The sequence below is a fragment of the Vitis riparia genome, chromosome 17, assembly GCF_004353265.1.
Source record: "Vitis riparia cultivar Riparia Gloire de Montpellier isolate 1030 chromosome 17, EGFV_Vit.rip_1.0, whole genome shotgun sequence".
NCBI classification, from domain to species: domain Eukaryota; kingdom Viridiplantae; phylum Streptophyta; class Magnoliopsida; order Vitales; family Vitaceae; genus Vitis; species Vitis riparia.
Window position 1 is genome coordinate 19,987,950 of NC_048447.1, and position 20,941 is coordinate 20,008,890.

The 20,941-nt window shown below is 32.5% G+C and overlaps 1 protein-coding gene and 1 pseudogene across 1 annotated transcript; both read right to left on the reverse strand.

The window, feature by feature from the left end:
- Positions 1-12,365: 12,365 nt before the first annotated feature.
- LOC117904215 lies at positions 12,366-14,236 on the reverse strand (annotated as a pseudogene).
- Positions 14,237-17,568: 3,332 nt separating this feature from the next.
- LOC117904960 (palmitoyl-acyl carrier protein thioesterase, chloroplastic-like) lies at positions 17,569-19,857 on the reverse strand. The gene is made up of 6 exons (XM_034817792.1): positions 19,379-19,857; positions 19,158-19,291; positions 18,742-18,855; positions 18,360-18,540; positions 18,126-18,194; positions 17,569-18,000 (listed from the first exon to the last, which is right to left on the reverse strand). Exons 1-6 carry the CDS (start codon positions 19,766-19,768, stop codon positions 17,764-17,766), a joined length of 1,125 nt encoding a protein of 374 aa, XP_034673683.1. The 5' UTR covers positions 19,769-19,857; the 3' UTR covers positions 17,569-17,763.
- Between the last annotated feature and the right edge of the window lie 1,084 nt (positions 19,858-20,941).

Genomic DNA, 20,941 nt, shown 5'->3' on the forward strand with positions numbered 1-20,941 from the left:
TCATTTTTTTTCAATCATGTTCGGTAGCTATTTTTCAATTTGTTCTTTGAAAAAAAAAAAGTCAGAAAACAAATTTTTATTTTTAAAAATAGAAAATATATGATTTTAGAACGCATTTTAATTTTCAAAATTATTTTTTAGAGCTATTTTAAGATTGCACCACCGGAAATGATCGCTAGGGATTTGGATTCTATATATGTATGTGTAGTACTGTCAACTCTGAGTTTACAGAAGAAATGGAAAAAGTTTTTCCCGAGAATTCTCGAAGGAAAATGCAAGGAGAAGCGACGGGGTTGATGTTGGCGGGTTGATTTGGAAAATGGAAAAGGAAAATGCTAGGAAAAGTGACGGGGTTGATTTGGAAAATGGAAAACGTCGTTTTTCCACAGTTTCTAAATTTCCTCGCAACCTCCAAACAGTCTGTGATTTTCCCGATTCAAGGCAGTGTTTGCTGATTCGGGGAAAAGATAAAATTCCCCGTCTCACGACCTATGTTAGAAGTCGTTTTCCCTATCTTTTCCAAAAGAAGACTTACTTCCTCCCCAATTAGCCTTTCCCTTTCGTCCGGAAAAATGGTTAGGAAATTCAAAGTCCGTGAGAATTCCTCTTCGAAGTTACACGTCGCTTTAAAGTTAGGTAATCACTCGGTTTGCAAAATAAATGAAAGAAAAAAAAAATACTGACCATTAGGAGATAGTGGGTATTTTGGTCATTCCAATTAATTATCGGAATCAAGCACAGGGGGGAAGCCCTTGTCTTGAACTATTCAATCTCGCTTCCCAAAGGCGCCGTATCCCACCTTATTATTATCTATGAAGTATATAATATAAATAAAAAATATTTAAATATACACACAATTACTAGTCTCGAAGACTATGCTTCATAATATTACGTACAAAAGTTAAGACAATCGATACAAATCCAAGCTTTAATCATATGATCTTTCAAAACATATGTTAAACAAGGGTATAAATATCTCAATTTAAATAAATAAAATTAAGATATAAATGAATAGAATTAAAATATAAAATAATAAAAACAAAATATAAAATAATAAGATCAAACTTATAGCATCCGAGGTTATATCGATAATGAAATACCTATAATAAAATATAGGTTATTAAATCAAAAGAATTCTTAATAATTATATATATATATATATATATAATAATTAAGATTAATTTTGAATTAAATATATTTTAAAGTAATAAGAACAAGGTGTACTTAGTTAAAATATTAAAAAAAGTGAATGAAATTAATTTAATAGAAATATAAATAAATGAAATTAAAATATAAAAAATATATCAATATACGTGTGATATTACGTGGTTATCATTCTTTTTTGGGTAGATACGGATTCGGTTATACACAAAAAGAGAGGAGATACGTGTACAAAATAATGGAACGTAAATTTATACACGTGGCATCATCTTGATCCGTACACCTCGTCAGGGGCGTTTTCACCAGGTTATTACGGTGGGGCCCAGTAAAAAATGACTTTTTCACTGGCCATAAATTTTACTCTGGGAGGGTACACTGCTAAATTCGTCTGACAGCCATTTTTTTAGGGGACATTATGGAACCCAGTGAGTGATGGCGCTCAGGGTAGCTCGCATTTCGATATCCTCATTTATAATTCTTTACTCATATACCCACTTTCAGAAGACGCCGCCATGGCCACTGCCCCGTCCTTCCATTCCTCCCACGCTCCCTCACGCGCCACCACAGCCACGTGGTGGTGTTGCATGCGAAATGTACGGGTGAGGGACGTATAAACGTGAAGAAAAATAATTTTTTCATATTTGGTTGTACTATGAAAAATATCAAAAAAAATTAAATATAATTAAAACTAATTAAAAATTTATGTATTTTTAAATTATTTAATCTTTATATTAATGAGTTAAAATAAATAAAATGAGTTTGAAGTAATAAAAAAAATAATTTATCAATTTTTAATCTATTTTTTTATTTTCCTTCACTTTTTCTTTCCTTCTATTTTTTTTTTGTATTTTCTTTCCCTCACATTTTCCCTTAAATTTTCCGCAACCAAACATAGCCGAAAAGTATTTATTAAAAATAAATTATGATTCATTGCACCTTGAGAAAAAGTACTATCCTTTTCTTCCGCAAAAATAGTGGAATTTAGATTAGGTTAAAAATATTTGTCAAATCAGTACGGCTAATTCACGGGATCCTCCATGTGATGATTGGTAGAGACAAAAATATAAGAATAAGATAAAGTTATAAATAATTTATTTCAAAGAAAATATTTCGTTATAAATGAATAAAATATTAAAAAATTATTCATACATAAAATTAGAATTATTGATATGAATCCCTTTCATATAAATTGAAAGCAAAAGTGATACAAATTATTTAAAAATCGAGATCGATTTATTTTGTTAAAAAAAATATATTAATTGCGAGATTCAATTAAAAATGAGTTTTCTTGTTATTAAAAGATTTTTTATTGTTGTTTTAAGTTTGAGTTGAGTATATGTTTTTTTTTTTTAAGACATAATAAAAAATTTTAATAATAATACTTTTTCAATGGTTGTTGTTGTCAAGAATGATAATGATTGTGTGAAAAAATTTAAAATAATTAAAAATGTAATACTTCTAGTAAAAAATAATGGAAGTGTTAAAAAGAGGGTGGTATAAATTTCTCTTTTACAAATGTATGACGCAAATGATTGTAATAGGATACGAGTAAATCATTTAACGGACAGTGTAAATTTCTTGTCATGGAAATTGAGATGTTTGATTGAAAAGACAAGGAATCATAGGAACAGGGGAGAATTTAGAAGGAGGAAGATGAATCACGCTCGGTTGAAGCGCGTGGGGTTTGGCAACTGGCACCAAGCTTTATATGGGAATTAGAGGGCAGTGGGCAGAGGGCAGAGTGCAGAGTTGAGCGATGATGGGTTGGTAGAGGGGCCCACGTGATGGGTCCAGATTATTTCGGTAGATCCCACGTGACACCCCGGAGTTGTTCATGATTTCGTACTTTGCGGCTTTTGTCTATTTTTCTGTATAACCACTTTTTCAAAATACCGCCCCACCGCCGTATTTCCAAATCTCCCAAACCACTTTCGCAAAATCCTAGGCTAGCGAGCTAGAAAACGTAAATTTGAAAATATATGATAAAATAATAATAAAGTACATCACAAAATTAATTAAATAATAATATAAATATATAAAAAAATCAAATCAAATTTAAATAAATTTTACGCTATTTTGGATGGTTAAAAGTATTAGAAAACTCTAAAAAAGAATTTTCAAATTTTCATACTTAATTTAGAGTAAAAAAATAAAAAAATATGAAATAAAAATTATTTTAATTTTTTTATGTATACAAAGAATAAAATTAATAATTTAAATTTATTCTTATTTTTCTTCCTCTTCCTATATTTAAAAAAAAAAACTGACAGTTTTGATGAGGATTGATCCAACGGCGGCGAAGGAAGAGAGCAGGCGGGGTGGGGACCACAGAGGGTGGGGGCGTGGTGGCGTCACACGTCAGATACTTTTGAGGAAAAAGGTTAGGGACGGAGGTGGGGGTCACATGGCATCACTAATTGGTATATTGTCTTGTCTACTGACCCACCCTACCATTGTGGGACCCTCTATTATTTATGCAGATATGGGCCAAACAGTCCCTTACCCATTTACCCACGGCTCTTCCTGTACCAGCTAAACTTTGCCCATAAATGTAAAGAAACTAATAGACAGAAAACTAGCCATGGAAATGTAACTCTCTATATTATGCAAGTACGAATAGCGCCATGTTTGGGAGCATTAGAATTGCTGAAGTTGACTGTTACGATAGAATCATCAACGTCAATCACCCATTGATCATCCTACCATTTGGTCTCCCACCTACCTTTTAATACGAATAGTTAAATTTGAGTCGTTGATCAGGAGTCCTCAAAATATTCGATCTAACAAAAATAAATACATGTGATTAAATTCTTGAGCTTTTCCATAGACACCAAAATGCCACTTGAATGATCAATCAGAAAACACGAGGTGAAGAAAATAGAGAGAAAAAAAAAAAGAAAGAAAATAAAAAATAGGTTTAAAGTAAATAAATTATTTTTAATTATTTTTTTGAATTTATTTTATTTATTTATCTTTATTATATAAAGATTAAATAAATTTAAAATACATATATTTATAACAAATTTTAATTATATTTAATTTTCTTCCGTATTTTTCATATTAAAATCAAATATAAAAAAATTATTTTTTTAATATTTTTTTATAACCCAAATGAATTATAACTGGAAAAAAAAAATTACAAAGAGTAGCCTAATAAAGCTAAATTTTGTATCAATTTAAAATATTAATAATGTATAAATAGAGTCAGAATTTTTATTTTTTTAAATTAATTCACTAAAATTAAAATAAAATAAAAACTTCATTGGATCCCTTTTTTTTTTTCAATATATATAATATTTTTGTAACAACCCCACAAACACAAGGTACTATCTAAAATTTAAAAACAAAAATAGTACAACACATCTCACAAAATATTCATGAATTATTAAAAAACAACTTATAAATGACAACTATTCTTCCAAAAAAATATATATTTTTGTACCAAAACCCTTTGCTTTCTTTCTAAAACACCCATTAAAGAAACCCTAATTTATTCTTGAAATCAGATGGGCCTTTGTGATTTTATTTTAAATTTGGGGGCAATGCATGATTAATGCCACAACCCTGATGCCCTGAAGGCTTCTTTTAAGTGGGGATCTTTTGGAAGTAGTGCAACATGTTGCATGATTATTGAATTATTTATAAGAATGGGAGTAACACTAAATAATAATATGTCTATATTTTTTAATTATTTATTTATATTTTTCCCTAATTGTACTGAATTAATTAACTACTCCCATGTGTCCCCTACTAGGTAAAGCTTTTTATCACTTTAAAAAATATTTTAACCATGTGCTAATAATAAAAGAATTTGAAAACTGTAATTCAAAAGTTTTTTTTTATAAATTTCACGACCCAAATTTTAGATGACTCAAAACTCGACTTTTGATTCTAGGTCAAAGATTTGACTTTAATGTTTCCTCTAGATCATCATCATTCAATTAATAATTTTACAAAAGCTATTTTTAAATCTATAGTTTGTCATTTAAAACTTGAATATTATAATAAATTTCTTTCGTTTTTTTTAAATGAAGTTAAATGAGACAAATACATATTTTTTACTTCAAAAAATAATAAATCAAACAACATTTCAAAATAATAATATTAAATAATATATAATATAATCATAATTTAATATTTAAAAAATGGATAGATAAATTATAAATGTTAGAAAAATATTAAATTGGTTAAATTAAAAATAATTATATAAATTAATTCCAAGGTGGGGTTGCAAGTGGCATCCAATAAATCATATTGGAAGTGGAGCTATATGTGTGACCAGTATCCCCAAAAATCCAAATTCACAAGGTGTTTTAGGATTTCAAAAATTGGTACATATTAATAATTAAATAATAATTTAAAGATAGATCACTTTCATAAAAAATAAATAAAAAATAGATGGACACATATAATGTAACTTTTCAGTCATCTCATTATTATTGCTTAGGTGATTAGCATTAATTGAGGACACAATTGAAATGAAATATTTTCATTTCCCAATGATTCAGACCCACATGGCTGTCTCCACAAGCCATATGGAAGCTATAGGATGAGGATGGTAGAACAGTGAAAGAGAGGGATGAGGGTCTCCAATTCCATAATATTATAAAATTATCTTCCTTTGCTGTGCTGCCTGCCTCAATCCTCATCACACTTTTCAATTCTCACATTCATTGCACTTTTTGACTTGATATGCTCCTCTAATTTTTTTATCTGTTGATGGGTTTACTAATAATCAAGGGGGTAGTGATGGAGGATCTGGTGGGATAGAGGCTGCCACATGGCTTGCTCTGAGCCACCAGCTCAGCCACTGGTGCACTCAGATTTGTGAGCATAGGCTACATGTTATGAGACAATGTGTGAGGTAGTGGTTCACCTCTCTTATATCTTGGGTCAATGTGGGCTTTGGCACTAAAATTGGAAAAAAAAAAAATTACTACCTATTCATACTATCCAATGATGCTTTTAAATTTGTTTCAAAATTACCCTTATCACTTTAATATCAGTTGACAAGTATATATATCATTTATTTATTTTTATGTTTCTCACATCAACTCTTATACGCATCTTACTTACCATTTTTCACATTTTTTTTTCTTTTTTCCTATCATCACATATATGTAACTTATTAAACTTTTTATTGTTATTTTTCTCTTTCCTTTGACATTTTTTTTTTAAATATGTTCATGTATTATCTCATAAAACTTTTTAAATTTTAATTTTATTTTCACTCTCTAATCTCTCCATCCATATTTATTGATTTTATTTTATTTTAAACATATTAAACTTAAAATGATAATATATAATAAATAATTAATATGAAAAATTAAATAAAAACAAAAATATATAATGGACAAAAAGGAAAATATTATCCTACAGATAATATACTTGATGATTTTAAATATTAATTATAATAATACATTTGATAAATTAAGGTTTAAATTTTAAATTTCTATTTTATTATTTAAAGGCTTATGATATAAATTTTTTATATTAATGCTAAATAAAATATTTATTTATTTTGTAAATCCTATGACATGTAAAAGTAAAAATATTTTTTAATACTATTTTATTATTTATATTATTTTTATTTAAAATTTATCATGTCAAAATGGCATATGGGAAAAAATATAGAAGGTCTGAAAACTCGATGATGATTGGATGTACCAAATTTTCTTAAGGATGTACCTAGGGTTCTAAAGTCTATTTTGGAATGAGGAATGACCTTCATTTACTTATTGAGGATCTCCAAAGCATCAAATGGACCATGGGAAGGGATAAAGGGGTCCTGGAAGCCCAATGATTGGATGCACCATATTTTCTAAGTTTATACCAAATTTTCTTAAGGATGTACTAAATTTTTCTAAAAGATGCACCAAATTTTCTTAATGATGTACATAAGGTTCCAAAGTCTATTTTGGGGTAGGGAACGACTTCTAGTAACTTCTTAAGGGTCCCTAAAGGAACAAATGGATCATAGAAATGAGGATAGAGGATCTCAGTAACTCGAGGATTTGATGTACCAAATTTTTTTAAGATACACCTAGGGTTTTAAAGTCTGTTACGGGGTGGGGAGTAACCTCCAATCACTTCCTAAGGCTCACTGAAGGAACAAATGAATTATGGGAAGGAAGAGAGGGGTCCCGGTAGTTTGAGGATTGCATATACCAAATTTTCTTAAGTATGTACCAAATTTTCTTAAAGATGTACCTAGGGTTCCAAAGCCTATTATGCGGTGGGAAATGACATCTAACCACTTCTCAAAGTCTCCAAATGATCAAATGGACCATGTAAAATGATATACGGGTCTCGGTAGCTCAATGATTGAATGTACCATTGTGGACTTGCATTTTGCAGGTGTGTCCCCACTCAATTAATAGTGAGATTTGCTTTTTAAGATGACAAACTGTTTTAAAAAAAAAACTAAAACCATCACTTATTTTTATTTTTTTAAAGAAAAAATAAAACAAGAAACTTAAACTCTAAGAAAAATTACTCCTTAAACATTTGAAAAAATGTGTCTTTGAAAAACCCTAATTTAGGTCTAGGGATTAGGTTATCTATCGGGAATGTACTATAAAAAGGTAATACCCTTCTAAGTCTTAAAAACAGGTATCTATTGACTAAATTGAGGGAAGTATGACAATTAATCAATAGATTAAGGATACTAAGAAAAAACAAAAGTGATTTTATCAAAGGCCAAGTAACATGTTATTATGAATAACATGTGATAAAAAGAATTTTATCGCAAGAGTCAATCAACCTAATGAACTATAGCCTGGATAGGATGGATCAAAATCTAAGCCAAAACAAAATTAAAATAAGAACTCTATCATATAAAATCCTTAGACTAGTAAACTAAAAGAGATGGATCAAAACAAAAATTAAAACTAATCTAAAAACAAGAAATTATTCACATGGAGGTAATTATATAAATGGACTATAATAATAAAAAATATCTAGACTACAAATAAATTGAAAGTAAATTAAAACATATTAAAAGCATGAATTTATTCACATGGGTTAATTATATTAATAGACCAAAATCATAAAAATATTTAAACTAAGACTAAAATCAAAACAAAATTAAGAACGTGAACTTACCTATCCATGTCAAAATGGTGGCTGCTGCTGGTGCATCTATGGAACTCCAATGGTGATGACGCGCGCCATCTTTCGAACAAGAATCTGGTGTGTCTTGATGTTTCTCCCTTAAGGTCCATGGATGGTATTCTCCATATGCGGGCAAAGTGTTGAAGACGTCCATGGTGTGCACTCTCCATGGTGCGTGATCAATCCCAAATTGGACTGTACGTCCATTGAATTGCACCCCGTGGAGGTTATGGACTGGCAGCAGAATGAAGCCTTCATCCATGCGTGCTGCCTTGTTTCTCCTTACCTTTGGAAGATGCAGCCTATTCGCTTTGAATCAGTGGCATGCATGGTTCTTTTCAAGATACCATGGAGATCTTATGGAAATTAGGTTGTGGACCCCTCAAAAGTTGCAGCCGTGGGGATGCTTGTGTGTGGACTGGTTGTCTTCAACTCATAGTGCGTTCCAAGTGACCAAAAAATGCCTACACATGCGTACTGCTTCCCGTCGAGATGACGGCCGATTACCTGGCTTTTTCCGTGGAGAATCCGTCCCATTGTCCGAGTGATCAGCCTGTCTGAGAAGAATCCACCCATCCTCCTATGGCAGCTGTGTGTTCGTGCTTCCTTACAGAGAATGGCAAGATTCAGCTGTGTGTTGCCTTGCCAAAAAAATTTAGTTGTGTTCCTAAAAAAATCCTGCTGCTGTATTGTAAAAGGTTCCCATGGTAATGGCTCCCCTTGGAGAGAATCTTCCTACCTCATATGTAGCTGTTAATATTTCCTTTAAAAAAAATCTGGTGATCCTCCTTCCAAAAATCCTTCTCACCCTGTATCTTGTCTTGTAAATCTGGATTTTCATTCTTTAGATGCGTGTGCATTGGAGTATCTTTCCTTTTTGAGTCATCGAATGCCATGCAAAAAAATAAATAAAAAATAAAAAAGAGATACAAGTTAGGGACCTTAAAATAGAAAATAATAATAATAATAATAATAATAATAATAATAATAAAAATCATGCCAATTTGGAAAAGGAAATATACATATATATATATATATATATATATATATCAAATACATGCATATATAAGAAAAACCTAAGTATTAATCCATGCAATAATAAGATAAATAAATAAAAACCCATCACATGCCACTTTCTTAAAATAAATAAATAAAAATAAATGAATAACTAAACAAATAATAATAAATAAATAACTAAATAAATAGATAAATAAAAATGCAAATCATGCTAACTATGTAAGCCATGCGAGTGACCTAGGTGGGCCATGTAAATCTAAGTGGGCCTAGTATGCCTAGATGGACCTAAGTGAACCTAAATAGGCTTAAATGAATCTAAGTAGGTCTGGATGAACATAAATACACCTAGGCGAACTTAAGTGGACATATGGTGGTGCCTAAATAGGCTGGTATCTAAATGGGCTTGAGGGTGTCTAAATGGGCCTAAAATGTTTAGGTGGGCCTAGGATGATACCAAATTGGCTTAGGTGTGCTCTAAATGGGCCTAGAGCTTAGGGTGGTGTCTAAATGGGCTTAAGTGTGCCTAGGTGGGTTTAGGGTGTGTCTAAACAGGCCAAGATGTGCCTGGAAGGGATTAAAGTGGTCAAAAACATGCCTAAATGACCTAAGTGATTAGAAAAGTTCCTAAGTGACTTAGAGTGATTGAAAAAGTGCATAAGTGACCTAGGGAAAAAGGTGCATAAGTGACCTAAGGTGAGTTTAAGTGTGCGAGGGTGTAAGTGCCTTAAAACTATACTTAAATGAGTCATCCTAAAAAAAAAAAAAAAAAAAAAAAAATCCTACATCTAACTCAGGGCTACCAAGGGGTCACAATAAGAGGCTAGATAAATCATTTAACCAAAGTTTCCAAGGTTACTAAAAAAAGTAAGTTGTATAAGTAGCAGTGGGCTACTAGGGAACTAATGTGGAGTATTGAAAGAACACCTGATAGAATATGTGCTAAGAGAACAAAATGAAGGGTTTACAACCAAATTTTCTTAATAATATATCAAATTTTCTTAAAGATGTACCTAAGGTTCCAAAGTCCATTCCTAGGTAGGGAACAATCTTCAATCACTTTTTAAGGGTCTCGAAAGGATCAAATGATCCATAAGAAGGGAACAAGGGTCCCAATAGCCTAATGATTAGATTAACCAAATTTTCTTAAAAATGCATCTAAGGTTCCAAAGTCCGTTTCGAAGTGGGAAATGACCTCCAATCATTTCTTGAGGGTCCCTAAAAGAACAAATGAATCATATGGGGAAATACGAGTCTCGGTAGCCTGAGGAATAGATGTACCAAATTGTCTTAAGAATGTAGCTAGGGTTCCAAAGTCCGTTTTGGGGTAGGGAACAATATCTAATCCCTTCCCGAAGGTCCCTAAAAGAATATATGAACCATGAGAATAGAGATAAGGGTCATGGTTCCCCTCAGAATGGATGTACCTAGTGTTCCACAATTTGTTCTATGGTAGGCGAAGACCTTAAATCACTTACCGAGGGTCCACAAAGAAATATATAGACCATGATAAGGGAAATAGGAGTCTCAATTCCCCTAGGAATGAATATACCTATTTTTGTTAAGGATGTACCTTTTTTTTTTTATGAAATTAATATAAAAGGTTAAATACAATTTTTTAATGAAAAATATATTTTCTTTTATATTTTATTGTAATTAAAAATTTAGATCCACAATTAAGTTAAAATCATAAAAATATAAATAAAAAAAAAACTTAAAAGCACCATCACTTATTGTGATTTTGATATTATAAATTTAAAATAAAAATAAAAAGAAAAATAATATAAATAATAAAATAGTATTACAAAGATATTTTTACTTTTACATGTAATAGGATTTAAAAAATAAATAAATAAATATTTTATTTAGCATTAATATAAAAAATCTCATGTCATAAACCTTTAAATAATAAAATAAAATATTTAAATTTAAACCTTAATTTATCAAATATTTATAATTAATATTAAAAATCATCAAGTATATTATTTGTGGGATAATATTTTCATTTTTGTTCATTATATATATATATATATATATATATATATATATATATTTGTTTCTATTTAATTTGTTATATTAACTATTTATTACATATTCTCATTTTAAGTTTAATATGTCCAAAAAATAATTAAAATTAATAAATATGGAGAGATTAGAGAGTGAAAAAAAAAAGTAAAATTAAAGAAGTTTTATGAGAGAATACATGAGCATATTAAAAAAATTATTAAAAGAAAAAATAAAAAATAACAATAAAAAATATAATAGGTGACAATGGATATGATGGTAAGAGAGGAAAAAAGAAAAAAGAAAAAGAACAATGAGAACGTCACGAGTGGAAAATGAGATGTGTCACGCGTGGAAAATGAGATGTGTGAAAGAGTTGATGTGAGATAAATAAATAAAAAATAAAAAATGATACATGTCCTTGTCAATTGGTATAAAAGTAGTAATGTATTTGTTTTTTTACATTAAGATAATTTTAGAACAAATTTAAAAGCTAGAGCGCATAAATAATTAATACTTTTTCCCACCTCACACTAAAAAATCTTATATATATATATTTTTTTTTTGCTATGGTTGGATGATTTCCCAGTAATAATGATCAAAGGGGCAGTGATGGAGGATCTGGTGGGATAGAGGCTGCCACATGGCTTGCTCTGAGCCTCAAGTTCAACCCATTGTGCACTAGGATTTGTGGGCATAAGGCTATAAATTATGAGACAATTTGGCCTGCTCTGTGTAGGGTAGTGGTTCACCTCTTCTGAATCTTGAGTGAATTTGGGCTTTGGCACTAATGGGCCAAATTGGGGTTGAGGGTAGTGGCTCACCTCAAAGCCAATTTGGCCCATTAGTGCCAAAGCCCAAATTGAGGGTAGTGTTTTTAATGGGCAATGATAGAATATTTATAAGAAAACTGCATATGTTGTTCAATTAAAAAAAGGATATGCCACATTATACAAAATGAAAGACAAAATATATCATCCATGCGAAGCAGGTGTGTGCTCACCAGGTATCTTGAATTGTTGCTCGACTCTTCACTCACCTTCGCTTTCATGCTTGCCAAGGACTCCAGCAGATCAGACATTGTTGGCGTGGAGGTTGGCATCCATGTCGCTCCATCTTGGCTGGGGTGCATAGAGAGAGAGAAGACTACTTAATGAATCAAAGCTGAATAACTTCCTCATAAAATTGATAGTATGAAAAGAAAGCATGCAACCTATAAAAGGGGAGGAGACATTCATCATCATCAAGTGTGTCGATGAACTCAAATTTGAGACTCACAGCTAAGCCGGATCGGATTCTTCCAGCATGCAGTTTCATCAGTGAGCTTTTCAATTTTTTCATTGTGGTTCTGGGCTGCAGCTATGGCAAGTCTATTCAGGTAGAATGGTTGTATCTCTTCCCTAACTTGCTCAGGGATCTTACACAGCCTTCTTGTTTCGCTGTTCATAGTCACCCATGTGCTGCATGGACGTGATATTCGAGGTAAGTTCAAAGCATAGGAGAGAGAGTTTCGAAAATATAAATTTTCAAAAGGCTCACCCTGTAGCTCTTGTTATGATCTTTTGAGTATTACAATCTCTAATTATCCAATCCCGGCGAACTCCATTCTTTCCTGCTGCATCAAGCCAAGTATCGATCTCCACAACATCTCCCCCATCACACTCCATTCTTTCAGAAGTCAGTTACAAGTGTAGAAGGGAATATGAGAGAATCATACCAGGAACTGTACTTCTCTACTTGAATGTGTATGCGGGTCACCACCCGAATCAGTTTCCTAAGGCTCATCTCCCGGGTTGTTCCGAAGCCATTCCCGGCCAACCCAGAGCTGGAAACATAATTCAGAGCTGTTTCCTGAAGGACAAAAACATTTCTATGAATGTTGAATAAGTAAATTTTCGTTTGAAAAATGATCTAATCCAGAGTTGACCACAAACCTGGAGAAGATTCATGAGGGTTTCCATGGGCCATTTTGCCTCTATCAATCTCACAAGACCTTATCACGAAGGTCGGTCTGTAAACAAACCTTTGTAATATGTTTACATGCTATATTTGATTTCAATGGATCTGCAACATGAATCAAAACTGAAAAGACTAAGAACAGTCTACTTAACTTCGGCCATTGTAATCGGTTTCAAAAAACCTAGATTTCCAAACTCTGATCTCCTTTTTTTTAGATGGTGTTTTTTCTGAAGATAAAAAAATGTAGAAGACGAATTTGGGACCATTTTTCCACTACAAGAAATAGGATTTTTGGTGACAGTTTCCCAATCGTCACCAAATCTTATATATCCGTGACCAAAACCTATTATCACGATCTTATGAAACCGTGACCAAGCATCATAGTACGAGGCGTAGCTAAAAGTATTGGTCACGGTTTCTTAAGTGATCATGATCATATGATTTCTTTTTTTGTGAAGGCCATACAAAAACTATGACCAAAAGTTAAGAATACTTTGCTACTTATTAAGTTGATTTAGTCACGGTCAGGTAATCATGGCTTCCATCATACCACATTGCTCTTGCCACCATGCATGAGCAGTTGCTGTAACGTGCTCTTTAACCGCAGCGGAAAAGGGATGGTGGAGAACGTGGTCAAAGTATTGTACCACATCATGAAGTGCTGGACGACGTGGTGAACGTGTTCAGCTAACAACCTTCCCTCCACAAACTTGCCCAACATGCATGCATCCGTACTGCTGATCTTCTTCCCCACATATGGATCATCCCCCACATGAATCCCATGCAACATTTTTACATTGATCATGTCACCACTACTATTTGCTACCACAGACAGGTTTCTTCTCAACATGTTCTCCTTCCTGATCATCGGAGAGCAGTAGTACTCCACCTTCAACACTTTCTTCGCCAGGCCCACATTCTTCTTCAACTTTGTTTCACATAAATTCTCTGAATATTGTAAGCCCATTTTGCTTGTCGCTGCCATTGATGCCATGACAAAGCTATCATACGTTGCACACAAAATTTAAGGGTTATAAATAAGATGGTGGTGGAGGTTCTAGCAAATGTTGTACAGGAAAGTAGGTATACCCACTTGTTAGAAAGACGAGGAAGGGGCTAGCATAGTTAAGCAAATTCAAACATAAAGAAAAGAAGAAAAAAGAGAGAATTTTTCACAAGTCAAAAGATTTTATTATTTCATTATTTTATTCTAATATTTCCCTTTTCCTTGATCTTATCTCTCTTTCTCTTAAAAGTTATACGTCACTTTATAGTTAGGTAATCTCTCATTTTTTTAAAATAAATGAAAAAAAAAAAACTTTGAGCATTTGAATAAAGGTCGATAGCGGGTATTTTGGTCATTTCAATTAATCATTGGAATCAAGCAAAAAGGGAAGGACTTGTTTTGATTCGGTAACTATTTTTTTAGAATAGTTTTGAAAAATAATTTTTAAAAATTATTCTTTAACTTTTGTAAATAAAAAATGTGTTTGAAAACCTAAAATATTTTTAACATATTTTTAATATTTTTAAATATATTTTAAAAATAATTTTTATATCTAATATTTTGTTTTTAATCGTTTTATATATTTATATAATTATTTTTTAAAATAATTCTTATAAAATAAGTGAAATAATAAAAAATAATTAAAAGATGTTATATGAAAATACTCTATTTTCTTTTCTTAATAACAGAAAATAAAATAAATTTTTTTATTGTTAAACATATTTTCTATATCTTTTATTCTAAATAATAAAAAACTATTCTTATACATACCCTAAATCTCACTTCCCAAAGGCATCGTATCCCACCTTATTATTATTATATATGAATTATATAATATAAATAAATAAGATTGAAATAAAAAATAATAAGATCAAGCTTATATATAAAGAAAATATTAGAGCATCCTGAGTTCTTGAGATTAGTAATTAAATATTTATAATAAAATATAGGTTATTGAATGAAAAGAATTCTTAATAATTAGGATTAATTTTTAATTAAATATATTTTAAAGTAATAAGAACAAGGTGTATTTAGTTATAATATTAAAAAAGTGATTGAAATTAATCTTAATAAAATATAAATTATTTAATAAAAATATAAATAAATGAAATTAAAATATAAAAAATATATCAAGATACATTAAATTATACGTGTGATATAACGTGGTGATCATTTTTTTTTTATAGATACGGATTCCATTATACACAAAAAGAGAGCAAATACGTGTACAAAATAATGGAACGTAAATTTATACACGTGGCATCATCGTGATCCGTACACCTCATCAGGGGCCGTTTTCACCATGTTATTACGGTGGGCCCAGTAAAAAATGGCTTTTTCACTGGCCATAAATTTTACCGGGGGGGTACACTGCTAAATTCGTCTGACAGCCATTTTTTAAGGGGCCATAATGGAACCCATTGAGTGATGGGCCCATGGCCCTCAGGGTAGCTCGCATTTCCATATTCACTCATATACCTACTTTCAGTACACTCCGCCAAGCCCCGAGATTTGGGGAAAAATAGCCTTTTATGGAAAAAAAAAAAAAAAAAAAACACTTAAACCATGTTGAAACTAATCCCTTTTCCTCGTATAAAAATGTATTTGGTAATGGTTTTAAAAAATAAAAACTTTTAAATAATAAAAATTAAAAAATATTTCATAAAATTATTATTAAATGTATTTTAAAGTTTTAAAAATATTTTATTTTTATAAAATTTAAATTAAAGTCTCAATTACCTACTACATTTTTGAAATTGACAATTCGCACTCTGATGTCACAGCGTCGATACTTTTGAGGAAAAGGGTGAGACAGGGAGGTGGGGGTCACATGGCAACACTAATTGGTAGATTGTCTTGCCTACTGACCCACCCTATTATTTATACAAATATGGGCCAAACAGTCCCTTACCCACGGCTATGCCTGTAACAGCTAAACTTTGCCCATAAATGCAAAGAAAGTAATAGACAGAAAACTAGCCATGAAACAGTTGTCGCTAAGCCAACTGGAGTGAGGTCCAGGTTTGCTGAAGTTAGGTGGACTTGTCCCCTACTCTTGAAGAATCATTTTAGCTACATTAAAGTCACACGATTTTCTTTCTTACACAAAAAGATGTCGAAACGGATGGTCCAAACACGTCCCTCCGAAGTTTAGGGCAAATAAGAGTAGTTTTAACTACCTTATGGGAGAGAATGTCCAAACACGTCCCTCCGAAGTTTAGGGCAAATAAGAGTAGTTTTAACTACCTTATGGGAGAGAATGAGCATATGTGTACCCGTATCTGGTTCATGCTTTTTGGAGGGTTTATATAGAGCTGATAACACCATCACTATAGTATTGACCAAACACCCTAACCTTCTTTTATAATGATGTTCGTCCTGAGGGCTATAGGACAATCATCATAGTTAAGGTTGGCTAACAGGTGTCATATGCTGACGTGCCACAATCATGGACCATATATTTGTTTGTCCCTTCAATTTATCAACGTCTATGATTGTGGGTAGCAATTAATTGACGTAGACTTGTGAGTGAAATGAATTCTCGTCAATTGCTCAAGTGTTAAGGGTGAATGATCACACATACCAGAGGTCATCATAGTTAAGGTTGGCTAACATGTGTCATATGCTGACGTGCCACAATCATGGACCATATATTTGTTTGTCCCTTCAATTTATCAACGTCTATGATTGTGGGTAGCAATTAATTGACGTAGACTTGTGAGTGAAATGAATTCTCGTCAATTGCTCAAGTGTTAAGGGTGAATGATCACGCATACCAGAGGTCTTCAAGATGTTACTAGATAGTCCTTCCCATTTGAGAATCCGGACTCCTGATGTTGTTTGGCCCTGTGGGGGAAAGGAATCCCCTCACTTCTAGTACCAGACGAATCTTATCTTGTCCTAGGCGAAACGATCTGAATGAGTTTCATACTTGTCTCAGACGAGCAGAGTATCAGATTGGAGAAGGGACACATGGAGAGGAATCCCCCATAAAAATGTAACTGTGGATATTATGCAAGTACGAATAACAACATGTTTGGAAAGATTACAATTGATGAAATTGACAATTGCGGTAGAATCATCAACAGGAGATATAAAAATATATTTAAAAATATTAAAAATAAGTTAAAAACATTTCAAATTTGAACACTTTTCAAAAACTGTTTTTAAAAAAACTATAAGAAAATCAAATCTTTTATGAAATTTGATATTAGGCTGATGGGTATGTTCTAAAAACCATCATTTGGTTATCCATATACTCGACTTAAGAGTCGCATTGTTGTACCACTTGACACATCTATAAAAAAACATTAACGATAAACAACCAAAACCAAGACGTAGAGCTCATAAATGAATGAAGAGAACGCCCATCCAAAATGTGCACTGCATAAGAACCCCAACTCGCAAAGGCCAAAATATCGAAAGAAATAATGAATTAATACAAAATGAAAGACAAAACATGGAGATGAACTGATATATAGATGTGATATGAGATCATATCACTTCTAGTGTTGTTGTTTGGACTGCCACTCTGATCTTGCTCGGATTATTTCTGCCTTATCATCATCCATGCGAAGCAGGTGTGTGCTCAACAAATCTCTTGACTTGTTGCTCGACTCTTCACTCACCTTTGCTTTCATGCTTGTCAAGGACTCCAGCAGATCCGATTGTCGACACTCCCGTCGATACTCAAGCGTCATACTCGTGAGATTGTAATGCTCCAACACATCTACCGGGACACTCTACAAATAAATTCGCAAAATTTTTGGAGTGAATACTTGTCTCAGATGTTATTAGTTTAACATAGTATCAGAGCTCTAATTAGCTGTAGTCTCGGTTCGATTATGTTTAGGGTTTTGAGAGGTACCTCCAAGATCCATCCAATGTATTTGACATTGTTGACATGGAGGTTGGCATCCATGTCGCTCCATCTTGGCTGGGGTGCATAGAGAGAAGACTACTTAGTGAATCAAAGCTGAATAATTTCCTCATAAAATTGATAGTATGAAAAGAAAGCATGCAACTTATAAAAGGGGAAGAGACGTTCATCATCATCATCACCATCATCAAGTGTGTTGATGAACTCAAATTTGAGACTCACAGCTAAGCCGGATCGGATTCTGCCAGCAGTTTCATCAGTGAGCTTGTCAATTTTTTCATTGTGGTTCTGGGCTGCAGCAGCTATGGCAAGTCTATTCAGATAGAATGGTTGTACCTCTTCCCTAACTTGCTCAGGGATCTTACACAGCCTTCTTGTTTCTCTGTTCATAATCACCCATGTGCTGCAAGGATATGATATTATTTTGCAAAATACTTTACAACAAATTCCACAAGACATCTCAAATTTGCTATAAAACACAACCTCCCTTTAGAACAGATTCTCAAAAAAATGATTTTCAGTTAGAAAACTACTTTCAAGAATTATTCTCAAACAAACCCTTAATTAGAATTGATTGATAGTTTAAAATGGAGATAGCCTTCACCTTGTAGCTCTTGTTATGATCTTTTGAGTGTTACAGTCTCTAATTATCCAGTCTCGACGCATTCCATTCTTTCCGGCTGCATCAACCCAAGTATCGATCTCCACAACATCTCCCCTACCATATCTCATTTTCCCGTTAGTTTATAATACCAAAGGTACATTAGCTATAAAAATGATTTTATCATATTTAGTTATATTATGAAAAATATGTGAAAGAAAGTTAGATATAACTAAAATTATTTAAAAACTTATATATTTTCAAATTATTTAGTATAAATAAAAAGAGTTTATAGTAATATATAGAAGAAACTATGAACTTTAAGTCTATTTTCATTTTCTTTTCTCTTATATTTTCTCTTGAACCAAACAGAATCTAAGTCAATTACAAATGCAGAAGGGAATATGAGAGAAACATACCAGGAACTGTACTTCTCTACTTGAATGTGTATGCGGGTCACCACCCAAATCAGTTTCCTGAGGCTCATCTCCCTGGTTGCTCCGAAGCCATTCCCGGCTAACCCAGAGCTGGAAACATGATTCAGAGCTGTCTCCTGAAGGACAAAAAAACATTTCTATGCATGTTGAATTTAAGTGAATTTTCATTTAAAAAATGATCTAATCCAGGGTTGACCACAAACCTGGAGAAGATTCATGAGGGTTTCCATGGTGGCCGTTTTGTCTGGACCAATCTCATAAGACCTTATCACAAAGGTCTGTCTGTAAACAAACCTTTCCTCCACAAACTTTCCCAGCATGCATGCATCCGTACTGCTGATCATCTTCCCCACATGAATCCCATTCAACTTTTTTCCATTGACCATGTCGGTCGGCGCCGCCCGGTAACCAGTACTATTTGCTACCACAGATAGTTTTCTTCTCAACAGGTTCTCCTTCCTGATCATCGGAGAGCAGTAGTACTCCACCTTCAACAATTTCCTGGCCAAGCTCACATTCTTATTCAGCTTTTTTTTACGTAATTCCTCTGAAAAGTGTAAGCCCATTTTGCTGATTGCTGCCATTGATGCCATGTCAAAGCTATCAGTCGTTGTAGACAAAATTCAAGGTTTAAGAAAGATGGTGGTGTAGGTTCTAGCAAATGTTTTACAGGAAAGTAGGTATACCCACTTGTTAGAAAGAAGAGAAAGGGGCTAGCTTAAGCAAATTCAAACATAAAGATAAGAAGAAAAAAGAGAGAATTTTCCCTCAAAGCCAAATATTTTGAGAGGTGGATTTGCAGCTCAACCACTTGGAAATGGAGAGGTTTGAAAAGTTAACTTGCACGTTAAGGGAGGGATTCGCATGCCCTTAATGGAGATTTTTAATTATAGATCAGTGAATATTGGTTGTGATCATGGACCAATATTTTCTCTTCAATTTAAAATTGTGTTGTGCTACACAAAAGGGGTGCAGATCATATGGAGTGGTTCAGGTCTTTCCTTCTCGGTAAAGGGTTGTGTAAGATCATGCCCTCCCAAATTTGGTCCATTTCTTGTGTTGAAAAATTAATTGGGCAACCACCAAGTTTTTTTTTTTCACCTTTCTAAGATTCTACCATAAATTAGGGGAGATTGGAGCTTTGGAGTGTTGACTTTGTGGATATAGTTTCCATGGGGCCAAAATTGGACTACCCACTCTAGTCCTTATTCTCTCTTTCCTTTTCTAGAGTAGTGTAAAGTTTTCTTTCGTTTTCTAGAATAGTTCATTTACATGAATTTAATTATAGGTATCCATGTCAGTGCATATCTAAGTGTCGTATCCTTCATATCTCAAATTTTAACATACAAGGACTAAAAAACAATTTTCGATAAATTTAAATACTACATAATAAAAGGGGGGAAAAAAATCAATTAGAAGCAAAAAAACTCAATGACACCAAAAAGATCCTACACCCACATCCGTCCTCATAGTATGCTAGTCTAGAATTTTAGATTAAATTGATAATTTAACATGATACGATACGATATGAGAGTCTTGTTTATAGAAGATCATCGTCACGAGTTTGAGTTTTATCGTATTTATTTCTCCTACCATTGAGTTCATATACAAAGTGTTAAAACTCTAGCCTGATATAATATAGCTTAAATTAGTAAAGGCAACAATAACAATCCGTTCATGATGTAAAAAAATAACTAATCTTACTTTCAAACCTTGTCCGAGAATAACAGTTGACTGGTTTGGCCCAAAAACTTAGTGATGGGCCA